This window comes from Gopherus evgoodei, chromosome 2, assembly GCF_007399415.2.
Source record: "Gopherus evgoodei ecotype Sinaloan lineage chromosome 2, rGopEvg1_v1.p, whole genome shotgun sequence".
Taxonomy (NCBI): Eukaryota; Metazoa; Chordata; order Testudines; family Testudinidae; genus Gopherus; species Gopherus evgoodei.
The window spans coordinates 59,597,020-59,614,220 of NC_044323.1; the positions used below are offsets into that span (position 1 = coordinate 59,597,020).

Genomic DNA, 17,201 nt, shown 5'->3' on the forward strand with positions numbered 1-17,201 from the left:
GCATTCAGTACTGACTTACTTTCACCTCTTTTGGCTGCATAACAAAAAGTGACCAAAGCCAGGGCAGTTCTCTTCTGCCCCATGGATGAGGTGATCTTCAATAATATAGCCCTGGCTTTTGTCGGTCACCCACCCCCAACAACCGAGAGTGAAATTAACAAGGATGCCAGAAATAGCCCCGAATGCCATGGTTCAGACCCTGGGGTGAACAGCTAAATTTAAACTGCTCCTATGCAGGCATCAGGCTACCTGGATAGGCTTCCCCCTCAGCCAGTCCCCCTGCTCCCTGCTGCAAGCTGGAGGGGAGCTGCTGCAGCCCCTCCTGAGTGTGGGGGTCAGGGGAACGTGGAGCTTAACAGCATTGGGCAGCCTGGCTGGAGGAGGAGAGAGGACAAGGAGAAAAATGATAGTGAGTTTTCAGTTTTTCAGGCTTATTCCAAGAGTGAAGTTTTATTACAGACAGTACTGGTAGTAGTAATAGTAGCTTTATTTTCTATATTTAAGTCATGCAGTGGGAGGGATCCATGAAGTATGTAGGAGAGGTGGGTTGCTTGTGTTTGGACTGTAGGATAAGCAATGTAACTTACTTCCACCCTGCCCTGACCCTTCTGTCTGAAGCCCTGTCCCTTCCGGAGGGTGGGGGCACGCAGAGTAGGACTGGTGCCAGTAAAAGCTTTATTTTACTTTCACCCCTGCCCATATATCACACTTTCTGATAACAAATAAAGAGATAAGCTAGGCTTGTTAAAACTTGTTGGGAACCTCTGTTTGACTGAAGGGCTAATGGCATAGGAATGAAAGTAAAGAGTAATGTTAGCTGGCACACATTCAAGAAAAATGTAGACATTTCTCTCCTTACCACACCTACCCAACAAAATATTATAGAACAGCTCAGTTTTCTTTTCTAATTTTTGTGCCATACATTCATGTATTTGGCTTACAATAATATCACAAATCAGTATAAATAATGCAATTATTAACTTTTAATCCAAAATACTGAGATTTCTTCATAAGAACTTAAAAGGATGCTGTCAAAATGTCAGAGAGAAAATTTTGCTATTTACTCCTATCCAATAGTCCCTTGTGCCTGCACATCAGTTTAAATATTACTTAAAAAATTTATAACAGAGAAAGCCAGTCCAATCAACCTAGCTGCATATAAGTAGAGCACCAAAATAATCAAACAAATCCCCCATTCCCTCTCTCGCCCAGTAAATGACCTGGAAAAGGAATGGGTTTTACACAATGCTCTGACATTAGCAAATTAAGGTTACTTCAAACTGAGGCTGGTGGTGCAGTAGGGGGGTTAATTCAAAATTTGAGAGCAACTCAAGAAAAATGTTCTGCCAGTAGCTCCTTCTCACCAGAGGGCTCCAGCCTGAATGCTCTACTGGTCACAAGTGTAAAAGTATCCGAGGGTAGCCGTGTTAGTCTGGATCTGTAAAAGCAGCAAAGAATCCTGTGGCACCTTATAGACTAACAGATGTTTTTGGAGCATGAGCTTTCGTGGGTGAATACCCACTTCCTCAGATGCATGTAATGGAAATATCCAGGGGCAGGTATATATAATGTGTGCTAGCAAGCAAGCTAGAGATAACGAGGTCAGTTCAATCAGGGAGGATGAGGCCCTGTTCTAGCAGTTGAGGTGTGAAAACCAAGAGAGGAGAAACTGGTTCTGTAATTGGCAAGCCATTCACAGTCTTTGTTCAATCCTGAGCTGATGGTGTCAAATTTGCAGATGAACTGAAGCTCAGCAGTTTCTCTTTGAAGTCTGGTCCTGAAGTTTTTTTGCTGCAGGATGGCTACCTTAAGGTCTGCTATAGTGTGGCCAGGGAGGTTGAAGTGCTCTCCTACAGGTTTTTGTATATTGCCATTCCTAATGTCTGATTTGTGTCCATTTATCCTTTTCCGTAGAGACTGTCCAGTTTGGCCGATGTACATAGCAGAGGGGCATTGCTGGCATATGATGGCGTATATTACATTGGTGGATGTGCAGGTGAATGAACCAGTGATGGTGTGGCTGATCTGGTTAGGTCCTGTGATGGTGTCGCTGGTGTAGATATGCGGGCAGAGTTGGCATCGAGGTTTGTTGCATGGATTGGTTCCTGAGCTAGAGTTATTATGGTGTGGTGTGCAGTTACTGGTGAGAATATGTTTCAGGTTGGCAGGTTGTCTATTGGCAAGGATTGGCCTGCCACCCAAGGCCTGTGAAAGTGTGGGATCATTGTCCAGGATGTGTTGTAGATCCTTGATGATGCGTTGGAGGGGTTTTAGCTGGGGGCTGTATGTGATGGCCAGTGGAGTCCTGTTGGTTTCTCTCTTGGGTTTGTCTTGCAGTAGGAGGCTTCTGGGTACACGTCTGGCTCTGTTGATCTGTTTCCTTATTTCCTCATGCGGGTATTGTAGTTTTGAGAATGCTTGGTGGAGATTTTGTAGGAGTTGGTCTCTGTCTGAGGGGTTAGAGCAGATGCGGTTGTAAAAGTTGTAAAAGTGTAAAAGGACACCATGGAGTCTTTCAAGTAAGCAGGTCCCAGTCCATTGAATAGACTTTGTCAGATGCGCTACTGTTACTCATGAAAATTTTCTTCACGTTTACGTTAGAGCCTACCCTCTAGTGGAAAGAGAGACTATTAATTTAACTGTGGTCTTTTTGTGATCTTTGTTGTTTTGAGCAAAGAATACACCATTGTAAAATAGAGGCTAGAAAAGTTTTTCTGAAAGCTTTTTGCAAATATGTGATCAACATGGTTATCTCCCGTTTGTCAAGAGTGTGACTAAAATGGAAAGTCTTGGGAACCAGTTTGGTTGATGATGCAAATCTCCAGATTCAAGTTTAGAATCCTTTGAGGATTTTGCTGGGTTTATATGGAGCTACATATACCAGATGCTGTAGTGTACATTTCTGTAATTTGTGCATTTGCCACTGTTTTCAGTGGACAGCCCTGTATCTGGTTTGTCTGGAGAACAGGAATTATGCTTACAGAACACATTCACAATAACATATGTAAAACCTGAAATTTCCATTTTGTTCCTAAAAGAGAAGAGATCCTGGGTGATGCCCCTTAAGCCTACCACACATGTGGTCAAAAAAACCAACATTGCAGCAGTCCTTGGAGTTAAAGAAGGGTGGATGCTGCCCCCACTAAGGACTTCAATGTCAATCAGAATTTGCCCAGGCTCCAATCATCGAAGGTACTTAGGCTCCTAACTTCCACTGAAATCAGTGGATCTGGGCCCCAGTGATTTATCTCTGTTAGATGCCTTGTTTGGAAGTATTTTCAGATGCTCATTCCAATATGAGTTAAGCATGCTGCCTTCACTGCACTTAATATCTCCCAGCGTACAGCCCTCAGTGTCAAAATATAGATTCTAATTTATTTGGCCTTTTTTTTTTTTCCACCCTTTCCTCCCTCTTCCTAGGTTCGGATTGCCATAATTTTTGTCATCAAGTTTTTTTACATGCTTTAGTGTTATTTATTGATGTTTCCATCCCATTCTTCTAGAAAACTGTTCTGTCTGGTCTTCTGTGAACCTGCTCCAGATGGATATTAACCAAGCTATGGCCCGTGAGCCGAATCTGGCCTTCCAGCTATTTTAAGCTGGCCCTCGAGCTCCTGCTAGGGAGTGGGGTCTGAGGCTTGCCCCGCTCCAGCTGGAGGGCAGGGTCAGGGGCCGCTCCATGTGGCTCCTGGAAGCAGTGACATGGCCCCCCTCCAGCTCCTACATGCTCCAATGCCTCCCCAGGTGCTCCACTGAGAGCTGCAGGAGCGGTGCCTGTGGATGGGGCAGCGTGTGGAGCCACCTAGTTGTACCTCTGTGTAGGAGCCTAAGAAGGGACATGCCACTGCTTCCAAGAGCTGCTTGAGGTAAGCATAGCCCGGAGCCTGCACCCTGCCCCATCCCTGATCCCCGTCCTATCCTCTGAAACCCTCGATCCCAGCCTGGAGCACGCTCCTGCGTGCCAAACCCATCATCCCCAGCCCCACTCCAGAGCCCGCACCCTCAGCTGGAGTCCTCCCCAGTCCAGAGCCCACTCACCCTCCCTGAACTCCTAATTTCTGACTCTCACCAGAGCCCTCACTTCCTCCCACACCCCAACCCCAATTTTGTGAGCATTAATGGCCCACCATACAATTTCCATACCCAGATGTGGCCCTCGAGCCAAAAAGTTTGCCCACCCTGGTATAAACAGACACACAAATTTTATTTTAAATTCCTTTTTCCAGCTCCATTAAGGAGTGAGCCAACATTAAGATGACACGGTTTGTTTCAAGGATCTCAGTAAATCAAATTACAGATAGTTTAAGTCTGTTTTGGAATCTTTATTGGTGTTTTTCTGGAAAGAGTTGTGATAGTTGTATTCCTTTTAGTAGATTAAAAAGTTCTTGTAATACAAATTAAAATTAGAATTTTTAAAAAATATATTTTACAGGAATTTGAAGAGGACTATGTTGAGTTTAAAGCCAAAATCCTGGATTTTGACAGACGTCTTGGGTCAATCCTTTGTGTAGGATTTCTTGACTGTTCTGGTTTAGAATCAGCATTCAAGGTCAGTTCTGAACGAACACAACTATAAATCAGTTCTTTTTTTTAAGTCACCATGGTGCTAGATAATGGAGCTGAATATTTTTAAATTTTAATCCAGGCGAAATATTCTGTCATACAAGTGGCTCAGTAATACCCTCAAATACTAGATATAAAGTATTATAATTAGAGGTTCTCAAATGCAATTTATCTTTAGAGGTTATTCTAGGACATCTCTATTCAAGTTGAAGTTGGAGACTAACGACCGTCAGCTCCAGTGGGAGTTTGTGAATGACTTCAGTGTGAGCAATATTTTTAATGCTACAGACATTTTAAATAAAGTTATGAATGCAAGTCCCTTCCAGACATTGATCCACAGGTAAGGCCTGATCCAGAGTCCATTGAAGTCGATGGAAAGGTCCCCATTTCAATAGCCTCTGGATCAGGCTCTTGTCCCCCTGTCCCAAAAAGCACGTAAGTGGGTGTTTTATTTTTAAGCATATGAGTAGTTCCACTGGGCTCAATCCTGCAAGGTGATGAGAGCCTCCTGGCTTGAGGCAGAGGTGACGTGCTGGGGAGGAGGAATGCAGGATCACATGCCTCCCCAGATTTCTGCCTTCCATTTCCAGCACTGTGGGTCTTGCAGGAAAGAGCCATTGCAGTGCAGGGGGCTCAGCAGGAACAGCTGAGTCCGGGGATCTCCATGGAGGGATTGTCCATGCAAGGCCATTGGAGTAGGTGGTGTCAGCAAGCAGGGCAGGGCTGTTGCTGGCACCCAGAAGTGGGGAGTTGGACTGGTGGGGAACCAGCAGATCCCAGCCCTACCTTCCCCGAACCAGCCATGTGTGCTGGGCTCCGCAGGGGCTTTAGTGGCCATGGAGCCCAGCCAGAGGTTGCTCAGCACGGGCGGGCACCCTAGCACGAGAAGCGGTGCTGTGCATGGCTGTTGCCGCAGGCACAAAGCTGAGGGGATGGAGAAGCCCTGCACATCCTGGGACCAGGGCACGGGCCCTGCAGGGCAGCAGAGGGGTGAAGAGGGTTCGAAGCCATTGCTGGGGGGCTGCTGCAGAGCCTGCGAGTTTGGGGCAGGAATGGGCTGGAAATCGCTTCTCCCTGCTCCACTTCAGCACTTATTTGAGGAGCAAAGAGGCTCCCCAGTGCCAGTGCTGCATGGGGCTCTGGGTAGCTTTGGCATATGCAGGGCTCGGCTCCTCCTGGGCAGTGCCCTATGCAGGAGGGTCTTGGGCTTTCCTGGGGCCCTGGTGCAGCCAGAGGCAGTGAGGGAGGAAGGAGCCTACTGGGCAGGCTGCAGGTGTGCTGAGCGCTCCCGCCAGGGGCTGGTTCTCTGCACAGTGCAGGGAGCAGGAGGTGCTCCACCAGAGGTTTATGAAGCAGCAGCAGCACGGATAGGGGGCTGAAGTGGCAAATCAGGGATGGGGCAGTGAGGGGGGAAGCAGTGAGAAGGAGAGCATGCAAAGGGCCGATGGTGGGCAGCAGAGGTGATGTCTGGAGTGGTGTGGAGCCCCCCCAGAACCTTTAAATTGTGCTCCCCTCTATCGACAATTACGTGTCGTCTCTGCCTGAGCGGGAGTTTAGATCATCTAGCACTTCCCAGAAGCCCTCAGCCCCTTGAGGGAGTGGGCCCATAGAAAATTACAGCATCTTTGTACTTTTTTCATTGTTTATAATCTTTTGTGAAGTAATCTTTTCTGGTATTTGTATATATGAGTATTCTTTAAAACATACCCACTATGCTTAGCTTATTTATCTGTTTTTTTGTGGCAGTGGATTTTCTGTGAGTGGCATGTTTAGTACTATAGGTGGGAATTTGGAAAGCTCCCAATTAATGTTTTGTGTATTCTGTGCATTGTGTGCAGAGGGTAAAAGCTAAATAATCTCAAATGGAAAAATAGTTCTATGATTTTTTTCACTTTGTCACTAAAACCTGCTCCTTTATCCATCCTCTGAAGAACTATTTGTTTGTCTTTGGATTTTGTAACGTTAAACATAAGGTAAAGAGAACAATAACTGTCAGGACAAAGTCAATACTGTGATTTGTTAGTCAGATAGTAGCTACACACTATGTAGATTTACACTCAAATTGTGTCAAGGTAGGTCTTATAAACTGTTTAATAATGCACAGTATGTCTAGGACAACTATAGTTAATATTCAACTAAATAATTTGAAGTGCATTTTTCTAAGGTTGCCACCTTGGACGCAGCTGAATGTATGCTTTGTTGTAATTCTTTCTCTCCTTTTGAAAGTTATGCTATTCCTTCCAATGGATTTGAATGGTCTGAGCAGTGTTAGAAAGCAGGGTAGTTTTAAAAATCCAGTTAATGAGTAATTTATGGACTTCAGCTCTGTTAACCTTTAAATACTCCACGCATAGCATATGCCATGGAAACTGAATCTAATATCTTCACAGAATGTAGCTGTATATCCTGCTTCTGGATTGTCAAATAATAGACTTTTTGTTTTAGAAAGGCATTAACCTACAAAAGTACGACCATACTGGATTAGACTAAAGGTCCATCTAGCCCAGTAAACTGTCTTCTGACAGCAGCCAATGCCAGGTACTTGAGAGGGCATGAACAGAACAGGTAATCATCAAGTGATCCATCCCCTGTCGCTCATTCCCAGCTTCTGGCAAAACTGAGGCTAGGGACACCATCTCTGCCCATCCTGGCTAACAGCCATTGATGGACCTATCCTCCATGAATTTATCTAGTTCTTCTTTGAACTGGTATAGTTTTTTGGCCTACAACATCCTCTGGCAAGGAGTTCCACAGGTTGACTATGCCTGGTGTGAAGAAATACTTCCTTTCATTTGTTTTAAACCTGCTGCCTATTACTTTCATTTGGTGACCCCTAGTTCTTGTGTTATGAGTAAATAACACCTCCTTATTTACTTTCTCCACACCAGTCATGAATTTATAAACCTCTACCATATCCCCCCTTAGTCATCTCTTTTTCAGGCTAAAAAGTCCCAGTCCTTTTAATCTTTCTTCATACAAAAGCTGTTCCATACCCCAAATCATTTTTGTTGCTCTTTTCTGTATCATTTGCAATTCAATAGATCTTTTTTTGAGATGGTGCGACCACACCTACATGCAGTATTCAAGATGTGGGTGTAACGTGGATTTATATAGAGGAAATATGATATTCTCTGTCTTATCTATCCCTTTCTTGACGATTCCCAACATTCTGTTAGCATTTTTGACTGCTGCTGCACAGTGAGTGAATGTTTTCAGAGAACTATCCACAATGACTCCAAGATTGCTTTCTTGAGTGGTAACGGTTAATTTGGACCCAATCATTTTATAAGTATAGTGGGGGTTATGTTTTCCAATGTGCATTACTTTGCCTTTATCAACATTGAATTTCATCTGCCATCTTGTTTTCCAGTCACCCAGTTGTGAGAGAGCCCTTTGTAACTCTTCGCAATCTGCTTTGGACGTAACTAAATTGAGTAGTTTTGTAGCTGCAAATTTTCATCTGCAAATTTTGCCACTCACTGTTTTTTACCCCTTTTTCCAGATCATTTACGAATACGTTGAATAGTACTGCTCCCAGTACAGATCCTTGGGGAACACCACTATTTACCTCTCTCCATTCTGAAAACTAGCCATTTATTCCTACCCTTTGTTTCCAATCTTTAATTCAGTTACCGATTCATGAGAGGACCCTTCCCTCTTATCTCATGACAGCTTCCTTTGCTTAAGAGACTTTGATGAGGGACCTTGTCAAAGGCTTTCTGAAAATCTAAGTACACTATATCCACTGGATCACCTTGTCCACATGATTGTTGACCCCCCTCAAAGAATTAGTAGATTGGTGAGGCATGATTTCCCTTTACAAAAACCATGTTGATTCTTCCCCAACAAATCACGTTCATCTATGTTTCTTTACTCTCTTTACTTCTTTACTATAGTTTCAACCAGTTTGCCTGACACTGAAGTTAGGCTTACCTGGCGGTAATTGCCAGGATCACCTCTTGAGCCATTTTTAAAAATTGGCATCCCATCCTGCAGTCATCTGGTATAGAAGCTGATTTAAATGATAGGTTACATAGCATAGTTAGTAGTTCTGAAGGAACTCAAATGTGAAATTGAATAACTCTTGGGTGAATACCATCTGGCCCTGGTAACTTCTTATTGTTTAGTTCAGGGGTGGGCAAACTATGGCCTGTGGGCTGGATCTGGCCCACCTGCCATTTTAATCTGGCCCTTCAGCGCCTGCTGGGGAGCAGGGTTGGGGGCTTGCTCCACTCCGGTGCTCCAGCCAGGGTGCAGGGTCGCCGTCCACTCCATGTGGCTCTCAGAAGTAGCAGCATGGTCTCCCTCTGGCTCCTACATGTAGATGCAGCCAGAGGGCTTCAATCTGCATGCTTCCCCTGCCCTAAGTGCTGTCCCCGCAGCTCCCATTGGTCTGGAACCGCAGCCAATGGGAGCTGTAGGGGTTGTGCCTGCAGACGGGGCAGTGTGCAGAGCCCCGTGGCCTTGCCTCCACATAGGAGCCAGTGAAGGGACATGCCGCTGCTTCTGGGAGTTGCTTAAGGTAAGCTCCGTCCAGAGCCTGCACCCCTGAGGCCCCCCCGCACCGCAGTCCCCTTCCCACCCTCCAAATCCCTCAATCCCAGCCTGGAGCACCCTCCTGCACTCCAAATACCTCATCCCCAGCCCCAACCCGAAGCCTGCACTCCCAACTAGAGCCTGAACCCCTTCCCACCCCCCACCCGTGGTCCTCCTCCCGCCCTCTGAACCCCTCTGTCCCAGTCCAGAGCAACCTCCTACACTCCAAAATCCTCAGCTGTACTCCAGAGCCCACACCCCTAGCCAGAGCCCTCACACACACCCTCATCCCAGCCTGGAGCCCACTCCCGCACCCTGAATTCCTCATTTCTGGTCCCACCCCAGATGTCACTCCCGACCAGAGCCTGCACCCCAACCCCAATTTTATGAACATTCATGTCCCACCATACAATTTCTATTGTCAGATGTGGCCCTTGGGCCAAAGAGCTTGTTCTCCCCTGGTTAGTTTATCAATTTGTTCCTAAACCTCCTTTAATGACACCTCAATCTGGAACTGTTCCTCAGAATTGTCACCTAAAATGAATGGCTCAGGTTTGGGAATCTCCCTCACATCCTCAGCCATGAAGACTGATCCAAACAATTCATTTAGTTTCTCTGCAATGGCCCTATTGTCCTTAAGTGCTCCTTTAACATCTCGTTCATCCAGTGGCCCTGCTGGTTGTTTAGCAGACTTCTTGCTTCTGATGTACTTAAATTTGTTTTTGCTATTACTTTTGCGTCTTTGGCTAGCTGTTGTTCAAATTCTTTTCTGGCCTTCCTAATTATATTTTTACATGTCAGTTGCCAGACTTAGTTCCTTTCTATTTTTCTCAATAGGATGTAACTTCCACTTTTTAAAGGATGCCTTTTTGCCTCTCACTGATTGATTCTTTTATTTTGTTGTTTAGCCACAGTGGCACTTTGTTGGTTCTCTTATTATGTTTTTTAATTTGGGATTTACATTTAAGTTGAGCCTATATTATGGGAACCTGAAACTAAATGTTTAGATGAACTAGTGGGATCACATTAGATCAGGAAACCAATGTCTCATCGGGAAAGGAGGGAGATCTCTGGACAGTGAGAAAATTGAAGAGAGAAGATCTCAGAAAGATCAGAGCAATCTGCAGGCTGGTATTTTGAAAGGAGTCTAAGGAAGTTACTTGCCCATCTGCATTTGAAAATCCCAGTCTTATGGTTTTAAGTGACATAAATTAAACATTCACATCGGAAGCCTTTTGCAGTGTACTCGTTTAGTACAATTTAATAGCATATTGGCAAATATGTAGGGCCAGATTCTCAACTGATGCAAACTGAGGGTGTAGCTCCATAAAGATTTGGCCCACAAGCTTTAGGAATGCTATTTTTGATGTAAGATTTCCAGTGCAAAATAAGACTAAAAAGGTACTTTTAATACAATTTTGAAGTATTATAAATGATGGCATCTGACACTCTTTATTTTTATAGCTTTTAGCCATCTTTGGCTATTTTCTAGAGAAACCTGTTATCATGGAGATTTTTAGCCCAAATTACATCATCTTACTGCAAATGTTTGATGAAGAACTGGATAATTGCAAACACTTGTATGATGAGCACATTAGGCAGGTATGTAGCAAAGCAAAAATAAAAGCAATATTTTTCCTGGTTTTTGTTAGGTGTAGCCAATGAACTCTTAATTCATAATTGCTTGTGTACTCATTTTGTTATATTAATGCTTGCAGGTGGAAAAAGGGAATGAAATAATAATAAACAAAAATATGCCATTTACTTCAGGAAACCTTAAATGGTCCAAAGCACTTCAAGAACGAATACAGACATTCTGGTCAAACTTCTTGTATCTGTCTCACCGGTGAGTGTTCACTCTGTTATTTACGACTGTAGCATTAACAGCCCTTGAACATACAAGAGTAATTTGTTTATGTAAGGGTTGTGTGTGTCTCTCTCTCTCTCTCTCTCCCCCAGGAATCAGTTTTAGGGCCTGAATCTGCAAAACGATCCACGCATATAGAACTTTGAGCCAATGCAGCTCTTTTTGCAGGTTTGGGGCACTTAGTAGTAAGTGCTGATACGCACAGAGTATGATTATCTTATACAACCTCAGAATTGCTTTTTAATATTTGTAAAAAGTGTTGTCTGATGAGTGAGTCACAAACAAAGCAAAGCTGAGAACATCTTAGCTTTTGAGACAACACTGACTTGTACTCCTTTTTTTTAAGCAAAAAATTATTCGACATGAGTAAAACTTTCAAAAGTGCCTAAATGGGACTTTGGGGTGTTCAAAACCGACACTGGGGCTAAGGAGCAGACTCTACCCCATGGCACTTGCAGAACCTGCTGCAGCAGGAGCTTCAAAGGGAGTCAGACAGCTCAGAAGGGAGGCAGACCAGATAAGAAGGACAGACCTATCCAGAGCTCCTGAGCAAGGGCACAGCAGAAGCCCTTACTGCAAAGAGGGGCCTGCAAGGAGCAGTTATCCCAGGCCCTAGGAGAGAGTCCAGGGAGGAGACCCAGGAGAGAGGTAGCTGGGAGCTTTCTCTCTTGGACTAAGGACTGAAAGAAGCCTGGGAGATAGAGTCCTGAACTGGGAGCCTGACTGAGTCATAGGGCTTGTCTACATCACAAAGTTGCAGCGCTGGTGAGGGGGTTACAGCGCTGCAACTTAGGAGGTGTACACATCTGCAGGGCATCACCAGCGCTGCAACTCCCTGTTTGCAGCGCTGGCCGTACTCCCGTTTTGTCTCGGGTGTAGAGGATCCAGCGCTGGTGATCCAGCGCTGGTAATCAAGTGTAGACACTTACCAGTGCTTTTCTTGACCTCCGTGGAATAAGCAGGTATCCCAGCATACCTGAGGAAGCCTCTGGTAATCAAGCTGGTCTCCTTCCCCGGTTTGCTCTCGCGTTCCCCGAACCCCGAGCAAGCAGGTCTCCTTCCCTGCGGTTTGCAGGGTGGTTCGGGGAACGCGAGAGCAAACCGCGGCAAAGCTGGTCTCCTTCCCCGGTTTGCTCTCGCGTTCCCCGAACCTCCGTGCAAGCAGGTCTCCTTCCCTGCGGTTTGCAGGGGGGTTCGGGGAACACGAGAGCAAACCGCGGCGAAGCTGGTCTCCTTCCCCGGTTTGCTCTCGCGTTCCCTGAACCCCCCTTGAAGCCGCCCAACAGCGCTGCAGTATGGCCACATCTAACACCACTTGCAGCGCTGGTTGCTGTAAGTGTGGCCACTCTGCAGCGCTGGCCCTATACAGCTGTACTAATACAGCTGTAACAACCAGCGCTGCAAAATTTTAGATGTAGACATACCCATAGACTAATCAGGGACTGCAGCCTTCCTGAAGCCCTGAATAAAGGCAGTGTGTGATAACATCAGGTAGGCAGTTGAGAGGGGGGAGGGGGCACAATCTGTGACCTTGGCCCAGTGTGAAGCTTGGGCTAGCCTGTAAGGAAGGAAGCTACTAGCTGAGCTGAAGATTGTTTGTTTGTTTTTTCTATTTTCTGTTTAAGTAAAGAACTTTGAGGCCTTGTGGGAAGCAAGTGGTAGGAGGTGGCCCAGGGCCAGGGAGGTAGTCTGAGGTGTTTGCTGCCTCTGCCTTGCATAGGGCCCTGGGGTTGGAGCCCAGTGGAGAGGGAAGGCCTGGGGTCCTGTAACTTTTGAAGTTCCTTTTTGAGGTAGGGGCATAAATTCCTCTCCTCTCCCACTTGGAGAGGAGTTTAGGATAGAAACACTATGAGTCCTGAGTCAAGAACATGCTAATCTAGTGGGCTGGAGACCCTTTCTTTTGTGGGGATGTTGGGCTTCATATAAATGGGAGAGAGTTGGCACCCAGTGACGTAAACACTAGGCAGCACCACTGGTAAGCCCAGCCTCTCTGACAGGGCTTAAGTCACTTAGGATACAAAAATTTAAAACAACCTTTCTCTTCAGTTCCAAAATATACTTTTTAATGTGAGGCAACATCATGAATGGAGTGTTCCACTAAGAGGAAAAATATATGTACTTCAATAGTGAAACAGAAATCAGCACTATTCTGAGATCAGCGTGGGACAGCCTTTTGGAGTATTGAGCAATAGGTACAACCACTGAGGAAGGGGAGGGAGTGTACCTTCTCCCTTCCACACAGCTTTTTTTTTATTGTCCTCAGTGAGGCTGTTAGGTCTAATGCATTCTCACTCTTGGTTTCCGTTCAACTTTTTATGTGGTTTGGCTGATGAGACCAGAATTAACTAAGAAGATATTTAGAAACAGAGGACTTTGTTAAAACTTAGAGAATGTTAGAGGTGAGACTTGTTTGCATCTAAATTTATTTGGCAATGTTATTGTTAATTATTAATGAATAAAATGGATTGAGTGATTTTGTTTCTCTCCCAGAATCCTGCAAGATCCTGAGACTGCTTTAGTTTATCAGAAATATATAGAGACGTTGACTTTAATTGACCAATTTGAAGAGCAGATCTATTGCAAATGGAAATCTCAGGTGGATGAAGTTTATCAATTTAATTTAGATCAGCCACTAATTAAACGCAATCCTGAAAATGGTCTCCTAAGTGTGAATTTTGACTCTAAGGTATGAGGTAAAGTATTACAATTAAATGTGTGTTGTCCAGTGTTTTTTTTCCCCCCTGGATTAGAAAGGTTAACAGAATTATAAATCAGGAATATTCCTAAAGTGAAATTAATATTTCAGTATATGATTAAATCTCAATGCTTGGAGAAAATGCCTTTGTTTTATGCTACAGTTCCTATGATTGTTTATATTAATGTCTTAGTTTTTCAGTTGGAAAATTATGGTTGCCCTGTGCCAGCATTGGAGAGACTTTTCACCTTCAGAAATAAAGAAGGCAGTTGTAGTATTGAATGCGTTCTCTAGAGAAAGCTGGAGGATAATAATAATAGTTGGCAGTTTCTGTCCAGTATATAGCACTTTAGATTGCTAAACCCTGCCCGATCTCACCCTCACGCTCCTGGATCTAATTGAAAGAGGTTCTATTCTACAGAGGGTCTTATAACATGCTCACCACCATAGTATCTGAGCACCTTACTATCTGAGGTTACACACAGAATTAAACAAAAACCACGTATTTTCTGAAAGGAGATTTAAAAAAATATATAATACTGCTTTGTTTTTTATAGCTAGTGGCTTTGTTGAGAGAGGTGACATATCTCCTGAAGTTGAATATATCTGATATTCCAGATTCTGCACTAGCAATATATGAGAAAAGGAAAATTTTTGCTAAGGTTTGTGCTTTCAGGAAGTATGAAATATATCCTTTTTACTGTAAACATTTGCAGTGTGTGTGTGTCTGTGTCTGTGTGCTCGCTCTACTTGTTCTTCTGTTCCGTATGGTTGAAATGTGACTTTCTTTGCATAATCTGGGGTAACCAGGTTTTGCATGAAGAATTCTGCAGGAGACAAAATAGATCCTGCAACTGGCAGGAAGGTAATGGGGTTGTAGCACAGCGTGGAATAGTGGTTATAGCAGGGGTGGCCAACCTGTGGCTCTGGAGCTGCATGCGGCTCTTCAGAGGTTAATATGCAGCTCCTTGTACAGGCACTGATTCCAGGGCTAGAGCTATAGATGCTAACCTCCAGTGTGCTCAGGGGTGCTCAGTGCTCAACCTCCTGCTCTGTCCCAAGCCCTGCCCTCACTCCACCTCTTTCCCTAAGGCCCCTGCCCCTTCCCCTGAGCCTGCCATACCCTTGTTCCTCCCCTCCATAGCCTGCTGCACACATGAAACAGCTGATTGCGGTGGGAGGGGGGAGTAGGTGCTGATTTGGTGGAGGCTGGCAGAAGGCACTGGGCTCTGAGGAGCAGACTGAGGGCTGCTGATGTATTACTGTGGCTCTTTGGCAATGTACAATGGTAAATTCTGGCTCCTTCTCAGGATCAGATTGGCCACCCATGGGCTATAGCATCCACGCAGGCCGGTCCAGTTCAGGCTGGCAGATCCACTTTAACAGCATAGTTAAAGTGTGGATCCAATAGCTCCTTCACTTGTCCAGCTCCATGGTCTCCCACAACGCATTTCATGCTGGCCCATTTGGGGCCAAAATGATTCTCCTTTCTAGTGCACAGGGTTACGGTGGCCCTACTGAATAGCTGCTTTGCCAACATAAGAGCCATGTAGACATTCGAATGGCACTGGGGGCGGGGCCCTACTTTAGAGGAATTTTACTCTATGAATGTCTTTTTTCACCAACAGTATATTGGAAACCTTGAACTCATTGTTCAATGGTACAATAAACTTAAACAGACTGTTCTGGAGGTTGAATATCCTCTGATTGAAACTGAGCTGAAAGCCATTGATGGTCAGTTAAGAGAAACAGAAGAAGTGTTCACGTGGCAGAAAGAGAATTGCTGGAAATATATTGAACAAGTGAAAGCTGCAGTGTATGACTTGGAGCAGAGAGTTCAACAGTCAAAGGAGAATATTAAAACAATTCAGCAGATTATGAATGCATGGGCAGAACACACACTCTTCTCCAGGAAAGATGATAGGAAAGATGCTTTGTTAAGTCTGGAGGATAAAGAAGATAGACTTGCCAAGAAATACAAGTTACTAAAAGAGGATGGCTACAAGATTCATCAGCTTGCTGAGGTAATTTCTGCAATAATCATACATGGTTTTTAGATGATCTAATCTTTCTAAAAAGCATATTTTAATTATTATTATTATTCATAACCACATTTGTATTAATAGTATCCTGCAAAGAATGTGTTAATTTAAAGGATAAGTGAGGTATATCTAGAGTAGCAAGAAGAGGTTAAATATTTGGCATTCTATAATCTGCAAATTTGTAGCATTCAGTTAAATTTGCTGATGTATACTTGACTGTTCAATTATTGAAAGTTATACAAATTACATAGTAGTTCCTTTAAAATTAACACATTTAAAGACAAATAGGGACAAGATGGAAAAATAATCTTGACACTGATTGAAATTAGCATTGCTTTTTATCTCATTAAATGAGGAATTATTGTCTAGATTGAATTAAGCAAGCCATTGTTTGTTTTGTTACCCTGGTGCCCTGTGCCAAATTTTTCCTTTGACTTCTATAGGTAAAATCACCTTTGCAACTGGAGCTATATTATAGTCTGTTTCAGAGGGCATATTTATAAAATAATTTCTTTCTAAATTTGAAGATTACATGAGTTATGTACTTTATTAAAAATACATAATGTTTTATTTCCCTGTTATTTATGAATGCTAAATAAAATGTAACAATCCTACCCAAAAATATTCCTCAAACATCAGCTGCTGTGCCACATTACTACCAGTAATTCTGTATCAAAGTCCTGACATGAAAAAAAGATTTCCCACCCCAATTACTTGCATACCTTGCCCCTTTTTTGCTGACTTCCTTGAAAGTTCTCTGCTTGTCTGTTTCTGACACACATTGTATGTCAGATGAAAGAAAATAAACTTTTTCTTTATCCAATAACTTCTTTTTGCCATTATCTTGAGACTATCTTCTGGTCCATATTCTAATCTCTTTATTCATAGAATATTAAGGTTGGAAGAGACCTCAAGAGGTCATCTAGTCCAACTCCCTGCTCAAAGCAGGACCAATCCCCAGATTTTTACCCTAGTTCCCCAAATGGCCCCCTCCAGGATTGAACTCACAACCCTGGGTTTAGCAGGCCAATGCTCAAACTACTGAGCTAACCCTACCTCCTTCATTTTGATTGTGGCAAGTAAAGAGTTTAGTTTTTATTTAAGAACTAGACCAGATGAGGATTTTTATCTTTTTGAAAATATTATATGTAGGTAAACCTAATAAGGGCTTACACTGGAGTGCAGAACAAGCAGTGATATGCTGTAGTAGTGTGCAGTGTAATTCTTTCAGCATGGTGATGCTCCATTGAAATCACAATGTAACATCATAATTCAGGCCCTGAACTGCAATCTGATACATACAGGAACCCTGTCCTTGCACAGAGTTCCACTGACATCAAGGGGGCTGCAAACAGGTGCAAGGTCCACCCAGGCAGATCAGATTTTAGGATCAGGGCCATACTTGTTACAATGGGTATCACTGGAATCTTATTTTGTCTTAGTACTTACCACACGAAATGGCATTGAAGCAGTTAAATATTTTGAATGACAAATCATT

The 17,201-nt window shown here is 43.9% G+C and overlaps 1 protein-coding gene across 6 annotated transcripts in view; it reads left to right on the forward strand.

Moving 5' to 3' along the window:
• DNAH11 (dynein axonemal heavy chain 11) overlaps positions 1-17,201 on the forward strand; it is a 296,073-nt gene that overhangs the window by 51,527 nt on the left and 227,345 nt on the right. For 5 of the 6 annotated variants that reach the window (XM_030550733.1, XM_030550734.1, XM_030550737.1 and 2 more), the window contains exons 9-14: positions 4,433-4,549; positions 10,564-10,701; positions 10,818-10,945; positions 13,457-13,652; positions 14,219-14,323; positions 15,290-15,685. In XM_030550733.1, the coding sequence (XP_030406593.1) occupies positions 4,433-4,549; positions 10,564-10,701; positions 10,818-10,945; positions 13,457-13,652; positions 14,219-14,323; positions 15,290-15,685 (1,080 nt within the window). The remainder of the gene's footprint in view (positions 1-4,432; positions 4,550-10,563; positions 10,702-10,817; positions 10,946-13,456; positions 13,653-14,218; positions 14,324-15,289; positions 15,686-17,201) is intronic. The other variant, XM_030550736.1, reaches the window with a different exon arrangement.